This window comes from Etheostoma cragini, chromosome 4 (genome assembly GCF_013103735.1).
Source record: "Etheostoma cragini isolate CJK2018 chromosome 4, CSU_Ecrag_1.0, whole genome shotgun sequence".
NCBI lineage: Eukaryota > Metazoa > Chordata > Actinopteri > Perciformes > Percidae > Etheostoma > Etheostoma cragini.
In genome coordinates, this window is record NC_048410.1 from 28,514,631 (window position 1) to 28,533,856 (window position 19,226).

A 19,226-nucleotide genomic window follows, 5' to 3' on the forward strand; every position below is an offset into this window, starting at 1 on the left:
CCCCCCCCCCCCCCCCCCCAAAAAAAAACTGTCGCTGGTTCAAGCAGCAGTTACGACTTGTTACTAGTGGCCATGGTATTAAATACCCTGTTTCCTAATGTTCTTAATCTTATTCAGTCAGTCAGTTTATAGGTTATTATGTTCATATTTTATAGGCATAGTTAATATTTAATCACAATCTACTGAACTGTTCACTTTTGCACTTTTGCATAGTCTACCATAGTATCTCTCCTTATCATGGTTATAGCATTTCTGGGAGTGATTTTTTATTTGTATTCTTATGTATGTGTGATACATGTGTGTGTGTATATGTCTGATATATGTGTGTACATGTCTAACATATGTTTGTATATGTGTTTCTTGTGTTATGGATGTCTTGATAATGGATGCCTAAAATTTCCTTCGGGGTGAATAAAGTATCTATCTATCTATCTATCTATCTATCTATCTATGTATGACTGGAGCAAAGCAGGAAGTAAGGTGACGAAGAATACGAGTTTTTCTTTTTTTTATTTAACATTAAAAACAAACGACCCATGCTTTATGGTTTGGAGGACTGGAGTGGTTAGCCGAACCCAGCATCACACGAGCCCACCACAAGGTTTCTGCAGCTAAGCAGAAAGTATTTAAAGTGGTGCTAGATTTGTGGGATTATCGCTGAGTGAAGAGCAGTCCATCTCATCAGAGAAACAAAATGCTCACACAATAACTAAATAAGGGGAATTGGTATTTCATGGGGAAAAGAGCCCACCACAGCAATGTCAGGATTGCACAGTCTTACTGCCTTTGGTAGCATAAAATGATATTTACTGTGGCAATAATTCATGTAAAGGTTGACATTCCAATAGCAATCATGTTGTCTTTGGGTCAAATTGACCCCTTTTCCTATATCAATGTTCTTTTAATTCCCCAAAATAACATGATTGATTCCACCCAACGCTCTTTGGCAAGTACAGATCTCTACTTTCCTTAATTTTGGGGCGTCTTATTCAATTTTATAGCATTTGAAAAACAAAATGTAAGTGTTTTTGAAATAGTATTGAGTAAAAGTTGACATATTCCAGTCTGTGATTATCCATCAACATCCATTCCTTTTAATTTTAGTCTAAATAATTCCTAATTGCTGTTTTTCTAACTCGAACATCAGGTATAATTTCCTATAAAAAGGTTCATTGATCATTAATTCCAAAACTAAAGTGTGACAAACATTGAACAAAAGCACCAAAAGTTAAAATGTCTTTAAAAAAGCCTCAGCAAAAGTGTTGATTTTCCATTTTGAAACACGTACTGTATGAGGCGCTTAATGTTTCTCATGCATTTCTTCTCAGTCTATGATGCCGCCTTGTTATTCACCAGAGCAGTTCAAGCTGTTGTAGCAATAATAGAATGTGCCAGAAAAATGATCCTGGTTTGTTGTTGCTCTCACCTCCTCCTTCTTCCCTGTCTGTGGACTTTCTGTAGAGCGAGCATTGTCACAGAAACCACATCTTTTTATGACCCTAACACTGCTGTCCTACATTAATAGAGCAAATAGAAGTAAGCAAATTCTGTGCGAAATCTAATGAGTAACTGCTTCTTTTTTATGTAACCGCTGGAGCAGCGAAACCATGGGGAAGACGGGGAGTAAAGTCCTCATAGAAACCTCAGTGGACGGGGTTCAAGGCCAGGTAAAAAGCAACCGCATCACACACACACAAGCTATGCAAAGTCATGCCTACAGACAGACACATGCCATGTAGGAATTATGGGAAATACACATAAAATAGGCATTTGACATGCAGGAATTTTGGGAAACACGTGAATTGGAATCATGGGGAAAACACCTAAAATGTGTATTTCTTTCCAGCTAAAAATACATTAAACTGCTGTGGTGATGATGGTGTGTGTGTGTGTGTGTGTGTGTGTGTGTGTGTGTGTGTGTGTGTGTGTGTGTGTGTGTGTGTCCCGACTGGTGAAATGGGCCAGCTGCTGTGCTCTCCAGCTATCACAGGTTATGCAACCAGGATCAGCCGCAGCTTGCTTTCACACTTCGTTTTCCCACATCATGATACCTAGAATCATCCAAATACATTACTGCGCTATGGACCGACCATTAATACCTCGTGATAAGGCAGAGCCAAGGAACGGTTGTCGCTAGATATACCCGGCCATGGATAGAAATTCTATTTATTGCCGAGATGTATTCATAGAAGCTACCCAGCAGCGGTAGAACTGCAACAGAAGATACTAGATCAGATCTTTCCTCAGGTTTAGTTTAATTTAAAATCTTGGTACACATAGATGTTGCAACAGTGCATTTTCTAGGAATTGAAAAAACATTTATAGATGAAATAACCATCTCCTTCATTGCTCTGCACCCCCAAAGTCATGAAAGATTATGGATTTTAGTTTTTCTATTATATGCACAAGATTTGTTGTTCTCTTTCAGGTCTGAAACTCACGTTTTGTTGTACCTGTACTCACCTCTGAAGTAAGAGACATCTTGCAACCGGCAGTTCAACTTTTGAAATGAACATGATTTGCATTTTTATAGATTTTGGAGTGGATGGAGGAGTAGATGTAATTTCAAGAATGGAACCTAATTTAGTTGTGAATGAATTACCACATTATACATAGAGTATTATTCTAAATGGAATAGCATTGCCTCCAATGACTATCCAGCTATAATAAGCACATTAATTTAAATTTTTACCTGCGGTGCGCAAACATTTGAACCCCACTGTAGCTTTAATACCAAAGTCAGATGGGTTTTTATTAATTTTAGTGGTAGACATTAGTCTGTACTCTTAGTGACAGATAATACTCTGTCCCCCAGAACATCAGAGAACTCACCACACACACTCTGTTCAAAAAACATCTAAAAAACTGCTTCATAACACGTCAGACATGTCAGCCTTAATAAGAATATGTATGTTCCCCTCAACCCAAGCTTTTTATATTTGTATTCTTGACTATAATCTCCTTATTGTTGTTTTTAGGGAGACAATTTTAAGATCCGTACTGGGAACACGGATGAAAAACAGCCTTTTGGTTCATTTTGTTGCATTTACAGCAATGTTAATTAATGTACACTGTCCCTGACAAAGAAATGCATGCAAATTAAATTAATTTGGTTTATAGATGTAAGTGTAATCAAAGAATACAAACACATGGCTTAGTTTGCATGATCCATCAACTTTTCCTTTATGCAGTAAGTCAATTTTTGTAATTATTGTTTGCCAGTGAAGCAAATAACTGTCCCTGCTGTGAGTGAACTAGACATACTCTTGGATTCTTGTAGCTGGCAGTGGGAATAATGTGTTGTAATTTGTTGACAGCAGTGCATCTTATTCTCGGTCATTATCTAAATTCCCTTCAACGTTACAAATTGTCTGTCAGTCCCTCACCCAGCTGAGGAAAGTGATTGTACTTTTCGGCTCACGGTCTGGCTAAAAGGCGCGCTGTTGTCACCCCATCTCGACTCGAGTTAGCTGAGAGGGTGCCAACTTTGTCATCTCGGTGGCCACGAGTCGAAGGCTGGACTGAAGTGAATTAATTCACAGGGATTAGGGATTAGGACATCCCCGGCCGCTTTGGTGGAGTAAATCTGGGGATTATGATGTCAACAGCCTGTGGCTGCAGGAGAAGAAAATTGAAATGGGAGGGACAGGAGCGCCGATGGCCCGGGATTACAGCACAGTCAGTGAGAAATCCGAGCTGGGAGTCCATGTCTGGGTCCGTGTCAGTTCTCCGGCCCGGCATACCCTCCATGGGACACCATTTACAGCCTCTGGGATGCTTGAATCCTTTACATAGTAGAACTAACTCAGGCTAAATGTTTGATGTTGATTGTGTAAGAAGATTTCTGTGCCACTGGTAATCCTGTCCTTCCTGCTCTGGCCTATGATTCATCAGGTGGTGAGTAGCCAACAGGGATCACTTGTGTAGGGAACTTCTTTTACAACCAAAATCTACAGATGTTTGGTCAGAGAATCCACAACTATGGGAATTCTTCCCAAGTGTATGAACTAACAATTCCACAGATTTAGTGCTAACCTACTGTGCGTTGTTGTGTGTTTGTGTGCCTGTGTGTCTTCTCCAAGCCTCCTCCTGCTGCTCCTGCTCCTGCTCCTGATCCTGATCCTGCTCCTTCTCCTTCTCCTGCGACGGTTAAATTCGAAGGACTCACTAAAACTAGCAAGATGAAGGTGAAATGGACACAGCTGGGTTTGGTCTTCTTTCTTGTTTTGTCACTGGTGATGACAGGATGCTTCTTCTGGCAGTACCAGCTGCCCAAACTTCTTCCAGGTAAGATTAAGATCCCCAAAAAACAAGGTCAGAAATATTGTTGCTTTGTCAGAACGTCTTAAAGCTGAGAACCCTTCATCTCGGCTGACGTTACATTACATTTCATTTAGCTGACGCGTTTATCCATCTTAACCATTTTATCCGATTTCCAATAAGTGCATTCAATCAGGAAAGAACAATCTCAGAGCAGCAAGAATCCCAAAGAAGAAGCTTCCAATGAGATAAACTACAAAGTTCAACTTGATTTTCTTCTTTTTTTATAACCATCCTTTTCTTTCTGAGCTTATCTTTATACATTAACAGTGAGCTGTGACTTGAACCTGAATGCCAGACTTTCTTGACACTTGAGAGCCAAAAATCGTTTCCATTTCATCCATCATTTCCTATTTTGGAAGCATGTGAATGTCTGGGAAACCTTGACCCTGTGACATCCAATAACTCTGGGTTCTTTCTTATTTATCAGCTTGCAGTTAAAATGCTGGATGCTCCTTCTTATCTGATGTAGTCTTGCATAGCCGGACCTGTCTCCACACTCCCACAACCTGATCATTAGTAGATTACTCTCTCATAATTAAGGAGATATAGCTCTTGTAATTAATGCATAAAACAGTCCGGTAATTGTGCGATCTTTATCTTGTAATTATGCAATAAAGTGTTTGCTCACTAAAGATATTAGTTGTTGTCCCCGTTGGAGTGTGTGTATTTGACAGCATCATATTCTAGATAGAAGTAGATTAAAACAGATCATCATTGATCATTTCTCATTCCTCAGAATCCACAAGTTGTGTGTAAACATTACAAAAGGTTCAGGGTTAAAGATGGACACGTGAATTATGTGAAACATTGTTGAAATTACACAACTCCAGAATGTGTCATGTACTAATAGTGCTGATGATGAATTTTGGTTGAATATGCCAAACCGTAATCATAACACCATATCGGGCTCTTTAGTGTCAGCTCCTCAGAGCCAAAATGATTTATTCTCCAAAACATAATACAGGTTTGAGTAAAGTAACACCTGGTGATATTATTAATAGGAAAAGCACAGCTCCACAGGCTCAGATTCATATTTTTGATGAACACTGATGTTTCTTTTTATAGTGCAAAAAACTATTTTTCCTGAATGGCAGTGCTTTAGAATGGGTGGCCACAATGAATCATATTTGATTATCATATTTTACATATCCAGTGTTTACAGTGAGCCCAAGCAACATCTCTTTGGATCAGTGGGCTTCTACAGGATATCATATATCGTATGAATATGTATTCCGTAAGATTAAAGGGATTCACCAGGAAGCAGAGAATTAATGACGTCCAAGCCAGCCAATCACACGGCATCACACTTACCTTTGTGATGCTGATGCATCCTTCTATCAGATATCAAGTGGGAATAACAAAAGACTGTTCCTTTGCTTTTTTCTTTACTCGTTTCTCATTTCCCACCCAACGCCCAGATGAAGGGATGGGTCGCAACGCCAAAGCAGAGCGGATTTGTCCTCGGTTCCCCGAGGCTGTCCAGCTGGAGCATCCTATCGCCAGCTTGAAAGAGGCCCTGGAAAAGGTGAGTGGAGTTGTACATCAAGGCACAGAATTAAAACTGAGGTTGTATTTCTTTCATTCCACCTCGAGTCCTAGGAAATGTACGGGCTGGCCGCGGTAATCCTTTACACCAAATGTTGTTAAAGTTGACAGAAGGAGATTAAAAATACAGGGGATGAGATACTCAGGGTCTTTCTCAGCAGCAGTTTTCCCAATTTATCAACTACGTGCAAGGAAATATATCCCCACCTTAGCACCCATGAGAGAAGTTTGAAAATGAAAAAGCAGCGCGTTCACATTAGTGACGAGGACGTAACGCTGAACAAGCTGAAGAAGGAATACAGTGGCAAGTTGTCTTTAAGTAGTGGATTTTACATTAGTGATGAATCAATCATAAAAACATTAATAGCTGTTACAGCAAGAACTGTTTTTGGCAGCAGCACCACTGATGTGCTGTGTGTGAAACTGTGTGTTCGCTCACAGTAATTAATTATACTATACTAATTACACTTAGCGGGAAGAAAGCAGGTGATCTAAGTGAACATAATCACACAGATGTTGATGGCATATTCAATTTATTTTAGTGTTACAGGAGACAACAAATGGCTATGCCTCACTCAAAAGGCACATTTGTGATGAATACAGGTCTGCTGGAAAATGACATTTAAAAAGCTTCAAATGGATTCTAACACTGAAGCCACTGAACTCTGGGTGATGTAATCAGGTGGGGACATTGTCCTCAGTTTCCCTTTCCACACATGTAGCACATACATAGGCTTTAGAAAGTTTCCACACCTATGCTAAAGTTGATTAAAAAGAGGAATAAGGTAAAAGGTGTGTGCATGCTTTACCCCCATGTATCATAAGGAAGAACATTGATTTATTTACAATACATTATTCATTCACACAGAAAAATCGTGTCCTTAAAGGTTGGATTTTCCTACATTTTTCGAATCAAGGAATTTAGATCAATTTCCAAAAGATGTTTTTTTTATTCCTCTATTTATTTATCAACTTTAGCACGGGTGTGTAAACTTTCTCAAGCCAGTGTACCAGGAGAGTGTCAGGACATGGGGATGCGGATTACAACAATAACAACCATGTATCCTTTATTAATCCTGCAGGGGGAAATTATAATTTACACTCTGTTGTTATTACACACATACATGCACTAAATTGAGAGATATCAGAGTGGGGGGGTTGCCAATGGAAAGGCAGTTGGGGGTTTGGTGCCTTGCTCAAGAGCACATTGGCAGTGCTCAGGCACCTCTAAAGCCACAAGTCCACCACTATACTTTGGTCCGTATGGGGACTTGAACAAGCAACCCTCCGGTTCCCAACCCAAGTTCCTAAAACTATTTGAACATTAAAGCATGTAATAATGTTCCAGTAAATTCCGGAAATACAAGAATGAGCCAATGTCTCCTTTAAGTAGTCACATATATACACTCATGTGACCGATATGCATTTTCACAATAAACTTCCTGCTGTGCCTCTTCCAGGTGGACGTCGTGCTTCGTCAGAGCGTCAACCCCATCAGCCTTCCCTCTCTGTCGGCCATCGTGATCTTGAATGACACGGTTTTATGGACCGGCAACTTTGGAAAAAGGAATGCCAGTGACCCTCTTTCAGGACCCCCAAATGAGTACACAATTTACAGGTGAGTACTCTGAAAGCTACAGCACAAATATCTATAGAGAGAGATATAGAATTGTTTTGTTTTGCATGTTTTGGGGTTAACATATACTGTAGATAGATAGATAGATAGATAGATAGATACTTTATTCATCCCAAAGAAAATTTAAGGAATCCCGTAGCAAGACAACCATAACACAACAAACACATGTACATGTACACATATGTCATTGTTGCTGTACTATGCTGTGTGTTTCTGCGTATTATTTTCCCATGATCACCAGGGCAGCAACCTTGATTTTACATCCACATACTGGGGTCATGAGTCATTAACTGAAGCCAGTTCTGCCGTTTTTCTTCTTCTTTAAGTCTGTAGAAAGAGAAAAGTCGGTGGGTTTTGCTCTTTAGCGCCACCTCTGTGGACTGCAAGTAGTGTCTGGACCACCACGCGGGAGCATGAACAGTTATGGCACCCCCCACACGTCAGCTCGGCTAGTACACCGCACGTTTAACCCTTGTGCCGTCTTCCCGTCAACCGTGAAAAAACCCTGTTTTGGTCACTTTTTTCAACATTATTATTATTCAGCTTTTTCTGACATTTTTTGTCACTTTTTCAGTGTTGTGGGTGCTTTTTTGTGATGTTTTTGCCAAAGCTTTTTGATATTTTTAATGTTGACGTTTTTAGCGCTTATTTTGACGGCCCATTTTTGCGGGAAAAAAATGAAAACGGTTCAAATTGGACCCAAGGAAAACATGAGGTTTAACAACCACCTTGCTGTCTTCTTTTGTGGACTTTCAGTCAGTATTAAGTCTCGTCGGGTGGATATCACTGCTGATTCTCACTAACCTGTTCTTTTTTTATTGGTTCTGTTGCAGAGGGGGCAATGTGTTTACCTTACACGGTGCCCATTATTCCATCACTTTAATTCATTGTAATGGGCACATAAGCTCTGCATGTAAATATTCTTCAGCCAGTGTGAACATCTGCACACATTGAGGTTACAACATGACTGTGATCATGTTACCCCTGCATGTCTGAATAGTCAACAAAGGCTAAAGTCAATGCTCAGAGTGTGTCACAGCGCAGGAAAGAAAAGAGACATAAAATCTCCTTTCTAAGGGGAAAAAAGGGTCTGGAGCACACTGATTGGATTGCAGCCTTTAATTGGGGCATTTTAGCATGTGGGCGACATGTGAGCTGCTGCAGTTTATGAGGAATTGTATTGGTCTGTTCCAAATTGTATAGGTGTCCACAGGCCACCAGCCAAGGCTGGGCCTCTGTGCAAGAGTCAAACTAAGAAAAATCCTGTTTTTTTTCCTCAAGTGACATGTGGGTTACTTCAGCGATTTAGTATTGCACTTGCAGTTGAGGGCTTTGCAGAAGATGGATTCTTTTCCAGATTTATGCTGCAGATTCGGAGACATACTGACTTTGAGTCCCTGAGCTGAGGTGCTTCACTTCTTATGATGCAACATGATAGCATCTTTCATTTGACACTCCCTGCTTGACAAATGCCCACATCTCAAACTTCTCTTCTCAAGATTGTAAAGCAGAGGTCAGCGTAGTCTTTTCAAAACCTATTACAAGCAAACCCTGATGACCTGGTAAAGATCTGGGGGTCATTTTCTCATAAATTAGATGGATCCTTTGGAGCGCCAGGAGGCATATACCATAGGGATCAACCAATATGGATTTTTATTTTTTTTTTTCCATCAGCCTTAGCCGATGACGGATACCAGGTGCCAATTCTCTTGACCCAATATTTGGAGCCGATACTGCTTTTCCTCAATTTACATTATCAAAATGACACGATGTTGATAGCAATTGTTGTAATGTAACTGTAACACATGTAACAAAGTCTCACTTTAAAAAAAGCAAATTTAATGAAAATAAAATGACAATATTTAACAAATAGTAAAAACAGGTGAGGTGGAACAAGTAAGAACAGTAGATAAACAGTATTCATTCAAAATGCACCCACACTGGATTTATTTTCTGAATCTGCTCTGCCATTTATCGGCCAATGCTGATACACGTAAAAACATAAATATTGTATATATCAATCAATTATATACGACCATGTTCACCTGCTGAGGACTAGTCAGGTGTAAAATTGGTGGAATGCCCAGAAAGTGTGGAATTATTCAATCACTTGTGTAATCTGTGTGTAGAAGTGCACCAACTATTACTTATATAACATATTGGATGAGACAACATATATGTAGAAAAATATTGTGCAGCATACAGCCCCAATCAGTCCGCAGCCAATCAAAACTATTACTCATACTCAAGTGTTTCCAGCACTTTGTGCACAGAAGCACACATTAAGGCTGCAAAGAAGTGTAGTTTAATTAGAGGTAGGTCTGTATAAAGGCTTATTCATTCTTTCAGATGTAGTGCATGTTGCTCTTGAGAGTGCTGATGCTCCTTTTAGGTAAATTCTCCCACAGTTGACCATTTTTGAAGCAGCAGGCAATTTTGCTTTCAGACTCCAAGACGCAGTCTGCTTTCAACATGAGCACCTTTTGAAATAAAAGCTCTGCACACTGAGAAGAATTAATGGGACTCACACCTGCGAGAATTAGTCTGCATTTGCTGTTTTTCATAAATAACATCAAGCTGACTTTGTTTTTACCAAAGACAAATTGTAATGGTCGAAATTGAATAATGAGGGTTTCCATTTGGATAGGATATACAGTGTATATGTACATACAGTATTTGCATGCATATGCTGTATGTATACAGTATGTATACACAAACCCGATTCCCAAAAAGTTGGGACACTGTACAAATTGTGAATAAAAACAGAATGCAATTATGTGAAAGTTTCAAATTTCTGCATTTTATTCAGAATACAACATAGATGACATATCAAATGTTGAAACTGAGAAAATGCATCATTTATAAAAAATGAGTTGACTTCAAATTTCACGGCATCACCACATTTCCAAAAAGTTGGGACAAGGCCTTTCGCCCTATCTTCTTTTTACAATAGTCTGCAAACGTTCGGGGACTAAAGAGACAAATTGCTCAAGTTTAGGAATAGAAATGTTGTCCCATTCTTGTCTAATACAGGCTTCTAGTTGCTCAAATGTCTTAGGTCTTCGTTGTTGCATCTTCCTCTTTATGATGTTTTCTATTGGTGAAAGATCTGGACTGCAGAATGGCCCTTTCAGTACCTGGATCCTTCTACTCTGGCTGCAGTATGTGGTCTGGCATTGTCATGTTAGAAACTCCAAGGTCCTCCATGAGAGACACAACGTCTGAATGGGAGCATATACTGTTCTAGAACTTGGATATACCTTTAAGCATTGATGGTGCTTTCCAGATGTGGAAGCTGTCCATGCCACACGCACTTATGCAACCCCACACCATAAGAGATGCAGGCTTCTGAACTTAGCGCTGATCACTTCTGTTTTCATTGTCCTCTTTAGTCCGGATGACATGGCGTCCCAGTTTTCCAAAACAAACATTACATTTTGATTCGTCTGACCACAGAACAGTTTTCCACCTTGCCACAGTCTATCTAAAATTAGCCTTGGCCCAGAGAAAACGCCATCTGGATCCTTTTTAGATATGGCTTCTTTTTTTGACCTATAGAGTTTTAGCCAGCAACGGCTAACGGCACGGTGGATTGTGGTCACCGAAAGCGTTTTCTGGAAGTCTTCCTGAGCCCATGTTGTGATTTCCAGTACAGTAGCACTCCTGAATGTGATGCAGTGCTGTCTAAGAGCCCGAAGATCACGGGCATCCAGTATGGTTTTCTGGCCTTGTCCCTCACGCACAGAGGTTGTTCCAGATTCTCTGAATCTTTGGATGATATTATGCACTGTAGATGATGATACCTTCAAAGTCTTTGCAATTTTTCTCTGAGAAACTCCTTTCTGATGTTGCTCCACTACTTTTTGCCGCAGCATTAGGGGAATTGGTGATCCTCTGCCCATCTTGACTTCTGAGAGACACTGCCACTCTGAGAGGCTCTTTTTACACCCAATCATGTTGCCAATTGGTCCTCCATCTGTTCCTCATATGTAATTTTAACTTTTATGGCCTCTTATTGCTACCTGTGTTAACTTTTTTGGAATGTGTAGCTCCTATGAAATCCAAAATGAGTTAATATTTGGTATGACATTTTAAAATGTCTCACTTTCAACATTTTCTACATCATTTATATTCTATTGTGAATAAAATATATAGTACGTTTATGAGATTTGTAAATGATTCCATTCCTTTTTTACTCTCAATTTGTGCAGTGTCCTGCCTGTTTTGGAATCAGGTTTGCATATGTATGTAGACATTCAGTACCTGCATACCTGCACATATTATACCTACTGTATATATGTTTGGTTTAAACATATCTGAGTCTTAGACTCTAAAGTTGCCATTTAGTTTATCATCTCCATTTAACCAGTACAGCACCTTAATTATAGATTTTCTAGTAACACACATCTTTTGCATGACCAATTTTCTAAGTAAGTAAAATCACCAGGTACAAGAACTTAACAACTGAAAGCTCAGTGTACTGTATAATCAATGTGAATTCTTTTTTCAAATATTAATAGTTGATTGCAGTTGGATATACTTATTTACTCTTCTGAAGATTTGTTGTGTAAGTGAGGATGGCCGAGGAATATTACAACATCCAACTACCAGTAAGTTTTTGTAGGGATAAAAAAGGCATAAGATGTTAATTTTAGAAGTGCTGTTACCACAGTACCAGACAAGCAGTTTCCCTTGTTTGGAGGTCCTTATGCTAAGCTAGGCTAACCAGTTGTTGGATTTTGCTCCATGTTAAGAAAGTGGTATCGATCTTCTCCTCACACTCTTGGCAAGAAAGCACATAAACATATTTCGCAAAACATCCCATTATGTTGCTACTTGATGAAATCTAATGTACCCGTTCTAACAATACATTTATTTTAATCTGGCTTAACATACATAGCTGTTTTTTGGGGGTACCCTGGGGACCAGGGCTATAGGACCAGGAAACCCTGTCCTGCTGTCTCTGAAAGATGAAGTTCCACCGTTGTTGAAGTGTTGCAATGTGTCTTTATTGTAGGACATGTAGTACTCACTTTCACATTTTGACAGCGTAGTGTTGCCTCAAATCATGGTCTTTATGCACTGACCAGAAAAAATACTATTCTCCTTCTGTTTACTGGTAAATTGTAGCTGGGCTGAGAATTTTTGCACTGTTGTCATCCATCCGGATTTTCTTCCTGCCAACAACACATGTAAAGTTTGTGTTTCACCATTTAAAAAGTAACCGCTACAGCTTCCCTGCCTGCCACAGTCACAAGTTTAAAAATACATTGGTGGTCCTGTAGCTTCTGCTTTGTAGCAAATATGATGACAGTAGTGTGAGGAGTGTCCAGAGGTCCACACTCAACATTTTGACCGCTTTGAGTGGGGCATCTGGGTACTAGTAGTGCACTGCATGTGGCCACATGAACCATGCAGTGTCAGTGTGAACACACCATGTACTCAAAAAAGCAGTAGTGAGAAGTGCGTGATTGGAGACACGGTATTGGTGATATAACCCATTATCCCCACAAACATGGCTTTTACCTCTACCGCTATCACCCATTAATCAGCAGTGTCTGTGTGTGTTTGTGTGTGTGTGTGAGCCTTCCCCTCTACTTCGTTCTCTCATCAGACACAAATGAATGGCCACATTGACCACACACGGTCCAGCCATATACTCGGTTTTGACCTAGTGCTGTTTACGTCTATTCAACCACACAACTTCCTTATAAGTCACGTACAGGCAGAAGGCTAAAGACTTTTTTTGGGGGGGTTGATGAAAAGCAAAAAGCAAAAGAAAGCAGGGAGGCGAGACACAAGAGTGAGAATTGGCAGAAAAACAAAAACAAAAACTGTTCATCAGGGTGCCTCACACTCATCAAGTCTTTTCTGTCAGATAAAAAGAAATCGCACTGCTCTGTTATCTTTCTTCCAGAATTGCAAGCCTGTCTAAAATCTTCCCTACGCTGATGCTGTACAAACTGTGGGAGGATGGGAAGATTGGCTCCCTGGATGACCCCCTGGAAAAATACGTGGACAACTTCACCATCAAAAACCCTCTTGGAAGGACGCGAGACTCTGAGCTGAAATACGTGACAGATGGCCTGATATTTTTGGACAGCGGGGAGGTTCAGATCCGCTCCTCCTCAGTCACCTTGCGCAGGATGGCTAGCCAGCTCTCAGGTAAATACAGCTGCTGAGATAGGATTCAAGAGCTAATAAGATACATCCTACTGTACTCCCTCAGGTCTCAAATTTACAGTTAGTTATGTATGAAAATGCATCTAAGATATGTTTTTTAGGAAGACTTTTTAATGATCCCAAAGGGGAAATTGCACTTTTACACTCTGTTGTTACATAACACACAGGAACATGGACACACGGGAGCTTATGCATGCACTAAATGGAGAGATGGCACAGTGATGAGGGGGGCTGCCGTTGGGGGTTCTGTGCCTTGCTGAAGGGCAACTCGGTGACAAAGAGTTGAACTGGCACCTCTTAAGCTAACAGCCCACACTTGTACTTGGTACGACAAGTCCCCACGGGCTAACCCAATAAAACTAAATTCTGGAGCTGGATGTGGACTAAACCCACAGGAGCTGACGTATTGAATCTTGAGGATGGAATAAAAAGATTTGAATAAAAGAGGAATAATTGGAAGAGGCAGTTTTTCGGTATATTGGACATAACGTTTTCTCTCTTCGATAAGCTTGTTAAATGTACACATCAAAATTCTATGCAACTATTTTTAGTCATTTTAAGCACAAATGGCAAAAATATTCCTGACACCAGATTTGGATTTCTTAAAGTTTTGGTTTGTTTACTGTTTTTCGACGTTTCATACACCAAACTATCAAGAAAATAAACCTGTGCTGATTAGGTTTAATGACTTAAAATATTATCCTTAACATCAGAAAGATTTTGTCATCATAAGATATTGTAATGAAATTACCAAAAAAGATCAAAAATGAATCTTTTAGTTCAGAGGTTCTCTATCTATTTTCAGCCAAGACAAGGATTAAAAAATGTGAATTTCCTTTTTTTAACTGTAAGCATTTTACGATATACAAAATACTAATATTTATGCCATGATAATTAATTCACAGACCCCATGGAAGAGTGCTCTACTGTGTATAGATTGCACAAAATACCTGCAATGCAGTGAAATCCAACATTACGTATGTGGGCCGTTTGGATACTTGTCATGCTGGACTCGTCAACAGTTTGTGTTGACACAGCAAAAAAATGCTATTGTCATGCATAAACAGGGACTCATTCATCTGAAGATGCTTTACCACTTCTAGTACTTTACCCTGTGCAATGAATTAATAAAGAAATGATGACAGAGGCAGGAAAATCCTAAATCTTTAAAGTCTTTATTTATCTTTGAGGTATCAAGCCTCAACATAATAGGCTGAAAAAAACATGAAGAGATATTTCTTTGAGCAGGATAGAGCAGAAGTAGAAAAAAACATCTCTTGTGCATATATACGCAATTATATTATTTCACATACGTATTATATTTGCCTACATATTATATTTTGGGTTGATCTAGGTCTACCCAGGAGACTCCGGGCCACAAGTCTGCTTTGGAAAGGAAAAACCCAGACTGCAATCAATCTGCTGCAAGACGATGTCCTCGTAGCAGACCCGGGCACTAAGTAAGATTTGTTATACTGCGTTGATTTCAGTTTTTCAATGGGTAATTTTTTTTGCATCTGGGATAGTAAATTGTATGGGAGGGCCTAAATATAAAGACAGAGTGCATTGAAGTGCTTTCCATTGGCTTTATTGCATTATGATGCCTCCTTGTATATTCCAACTGGAAAAATGACAGAAAGCTGCTGTGTGGTGTTATTCACTACCATGAATGTAACTTAAGTTATTATGAGCAGCGAATGCTGAAAACTGAACTTTTAAGAAGACAAAAGTGAATACAGATGTGAGGAATCAGCAGGGAGAATGGGGAGACTGTGGGATCCTGACAATAACCTAACAATCTGTCCGACGTAACGTGTACAACAAGCATTTTGTTCCATTGACGAGGAGGCACCTTCATGCCATACACGTCAACGGAGAGCAGAGAGTTGGTTCCCCTCCTTTCGGCACGGCTTTCAGAGTATGCCGCAATTTTGCTCCATTTGCTGACAAATACGACACATTTTGTGTAACCACTGCTTGTTTAAAGTGTCCATATTCTGTTCATTTTCAGGTTCATTATGGTATTTTGAGGTTGTACCAGAATAGGTTTACATGGTTTCAATTTGAAAAACACCGTATTTTTGTTGGACTGCCCATTGCTCATTGCACATTTAGGTCTCTGTTTTAGCTCCAGAGTGAGACATCTCACTTCTATACTATCTTTGTTAGGAGTAGCACATGCTCAGTAGCTCGGTTAGATCCCCTCAGCTAGATAACTCTTTCTCCAGCTTTGCTCAGTCCAAGGCAGGATTAGCTGGAGACTTCTTCTAGACGAGGACCACTTGTGGAATACCTGCACAACAGGGACAGGAAGTAGTTCTTTTGGAGATTATGGTCCACTATTGGGTGTTGTAGGAGTGATTTGCCATTGAGAACAAGCTAGCATGCTCCGGTTAGCCACCTGGTCTCGGCTAGTGACGTAGAAAACCGTGCAGATGTTGAACACCTCACCCAAAGACTGAAGACAGAGGACATTCAGAAACCGGATCTCCCTCAAAACACCAAGTTTAAATGTGTATGCAAGCACCACAGACTTGAAGAGTTTTACAAGGGGTTAAGTCCTGGACTGTAACCACAAATTGTCATTTTTAATATACAGTTTTGTACAGATCAACCAAGCAACATATAACACGGCAATCAAAATCTGGCAGTACCATTGTTGTTTTCAGTCTTTATGCTAAGCTAAGTGGCTGAAGCTTCATATTTATCCTTCAAATAATACTTTATCAGCTTATCAGAACTGTTACAATTACCAATTCTTCAATGTAGGTATTGAGTTTCAACAAATTGTTTGTTTCTTTTATTTTCTACATCAACAACCAGCTTTTTGAGACACTCTTCATCTGTTTCACTTGCTTCCTTCTAGATGTCACTACAGCAACCTCGCCTTCTCACTGCTGGCTCATGTGATGGCCGAGCGCGTGGTTGCCGTTGACTACCAGCGGTGGATCACAGACAACATCCTGGACCGGCTGGGGATGGAGGACACCGGCTTTGACATCACCCCGGGGCTCCAGGGCCAGATGGCTGTGGGAGTGTACTCCAACGGAAAGCCGGCCCCGCTCTATGACCTGGGCTGGTACCGGCCTTCGGGTCAGATGTTCTCCACAGCCGCAGACTTGGCCAAGCTCGTCATGATGCTGCTGGGCGCTTATCACCGCAGGATGCTGGAGCCAGACTCGTTGAAGATCATGCTAACCCCGCTCTTCAGGTGCGATAAGGACTACTTTGCCAACCGTACTGGGACGCCGTGGGAGGTGAATGAACTGATGGGCTACGAGATTGTGCGTAAAGATGGCGATCTGGACGGCTACTCAGCCACCTTCTCCCTGGTGCCCAGACTGAAGCTCGGTCTGGTGGTGCTAATGGCTGGCAGCCGGTCTCAGAGCCAGGACTTGGTCACCAAGGCCTACAACCACATCATACCAGCTGTAGAAAAAGCCTTTAGGGAGGCCAAGAAGGTCCTTTATCCTCCGCCAAAGCCAGAACCTTACATCGGCTTTTTCACCTACAGCAACATCACCTTTTACGAGATCAAAGTTGGGCCAGACGGAGTTCTGATCATGCAACAGTTTGGGCCTCAGATTGAAGAGCTGATCCCAGAGAAGTACAGGACAATAAAGCTCAACTACCTGGTCGACCGGGTGTTCCGAGTGGTTTTTGAAAGGGAGTACCCTTGTGTTTTGAAAGTCGGCACGGCCTCAGTGTCCCTGGAAGCCCAAGATGGCCAATTATTTAACTTCTACACATTTGGCAAGAGCGGGTTGTCCACTGGCTTTGATGCTCCAGGACTAAACACATACAATGTGGTGAGAATAGCCCGCAGGCCATCCTTCTCGACCTGAACTGCAGCAACGCTGCGACCTAAAGACAAATGGTATGTGCTTGGGATGTAAGGGGCCGTAAACAAAGAGGACGCTGTGAATTTTCCAAGGCCAAGAGAAAAGATGGGGCCATTTCAGCGGTCAGTTTGTACTCCAGATTTACAAAGAGCACACAAAGGGACGGCAATGTGAATAATGTCCTGAACATAATGATGTGTGGATCCCAATTTAACATTTTGTGATAGGGTGCATGTGTTTTTTCCTGCCTTTTCCAGTCTTTTCTGTCCTTGAGTTTTCATGAGAGAGCACAACAGAACAAAACACACTCCTGTTGTGGTCATTATTTAATTTCCAATTGTTGGACCATGATTACAATTTCCACAATGTCGGCCACACATTTCCCCACTGGGAGGGAGGATAACAGTATTTAAATTCTTTGTGTCAAGATTTATGCTTGTGACAAGTAGAATCATGTCATTTGTTATGACACGCATGAATATGATTCACTTTTATTTAAATGTTGCCACGGGTACGGAACTGCTGAGTTAATGTCAAGGATCAAAATAGTCTGGCTCCCTAATGGGAGGCCATTAAGGACGAAGAAGCTTTGGGAAGCCTGTGTGATTCTTTGCTGTTTAATCCCCAAATAAATGGACTCCAATCTGTCCTGATCTCTAACACCAATATCCATAATCCACTGTTCTCTGACTGCTGCAGGAGAATTAATTTTCACATTGATTTAAGAGGAAATGGAAATAGATTTTGACTATGTTGTTTTGTCTTGAAGCACCAGTTGCAGCAAGGCTATGTGAATGCAATACTAAGAAATAAATCCAATGCATTCTACCTGGCTGTGGATGGAAATATTGAATATGATGTTCTCACAGGCCACAAATTAAAGTTCGTTTTGGTGGATGATGAGAGGAACGTTGAATTTGGGTCATAAAGTATAAGAAACAAAACTGAACCAACATGCAAAGTATACCCTGTGTTGATTCTCAGTTATTGTTGAGGTTCGTCATTTTGGATGAGATGTCAGATGATAGGGATGCTGGTTTTAGAAAAGCAATCACACAATGCAATCATGATGATGAATAACACTTCCTGCAATCATAATCCACATTCATATATTTATATATCATTAAAGTAACGAAACATCAAACGTAACCAGTCATTGACATTTAAAACGTTTATTTATCTTACATCAGACATTGCACAATAGCCATAATCACTTTATAACTCTGCAATCACAGTGAACATGGCCAGCCAATCAATCAAATCAGGCATGGCCGTGCAACAAGAGACAAAACCAGATTAGGAAAAGCTCACAGCAAAGCAATTGGCTACATTCGTTGTGCGCAAATACCACTAAAACATGGGAAAGTATTGTATCTTTTTTTTTTTTTTTTTTTGTCTGTCCAGCAAGACACATCATTTTCCGAATAAAGATAAATATAATCAAGTGCATCATGTTTTTATTCATATCCGATTTGATCCCACTTTCCCTTAAACAGCAGATAACAAAAAAAGAAAGCAGGTGGAATATGCAGGCATGTTAAAAATGTCATCCACTGCAATAAACTAAATCAAATCAAAGTTCATATGCTGTACATGTAAGCTCTTTAAACACATGTACACTAATGAGTAATATGTTTTTAGGTTCTCGCTGAGAGTTAAACAAGAAGATCAATACCACTGGAGTTAGTTATCTTAGC

The 19,226-nt window shown here is 40.3% G+C and overlaps 1 protein-coding gene across 2 annotated transcripts in view; it reads left to right on the top strand.

Moving 5' to 3' along the window:
- lactbl1b (lactamase, beta-like 1b) overlaps positions 1-19,172 on the top strand; it is a 24,338-nt gene extending 5,166 nt beyond the window's left edge. The window contains exons 2-8 of one of the 2 annotated variants that reach the window (XM_034870206.1): positions 1,601-1,667; positions 4,083-4,287; positions 5,742-5,848; positions 7,329-7,486; positions 13,422-13,669; positions 15,042-15,147; positions 16,554-19,172. In XM_034870206.1, the coding sequence (XP_034726097.1) occupies positions 1,608-1,667; positions 4,083-4,287; positions 5,742-5,848; positions 7,329-7,486; positions 13,422-13,669; positions 15,042-15,147; positions 16,554-17,532 (1,863 nt within the window). In that variant the 5' untranslated portion in view covers positions 1,601-1,607 and the 3' untranslated portion in view covers positions 17,533-19,172. Of the gene's footprint in view, positions 1-1,600; positions 1,668-3,630; positions 3,898-4,082; positions 4,288-5,741; positions 5,849-7,328; positions 7,487-13,421; positions 13,670-15,041; positions 15,148-16,553 lie in introns of those variants that run through there. The other variant, XM_034870207.1, reaches the window with a different exon arrangement.
- Positions 19,173-19,226: the final 54 nt, after the last annotated feature.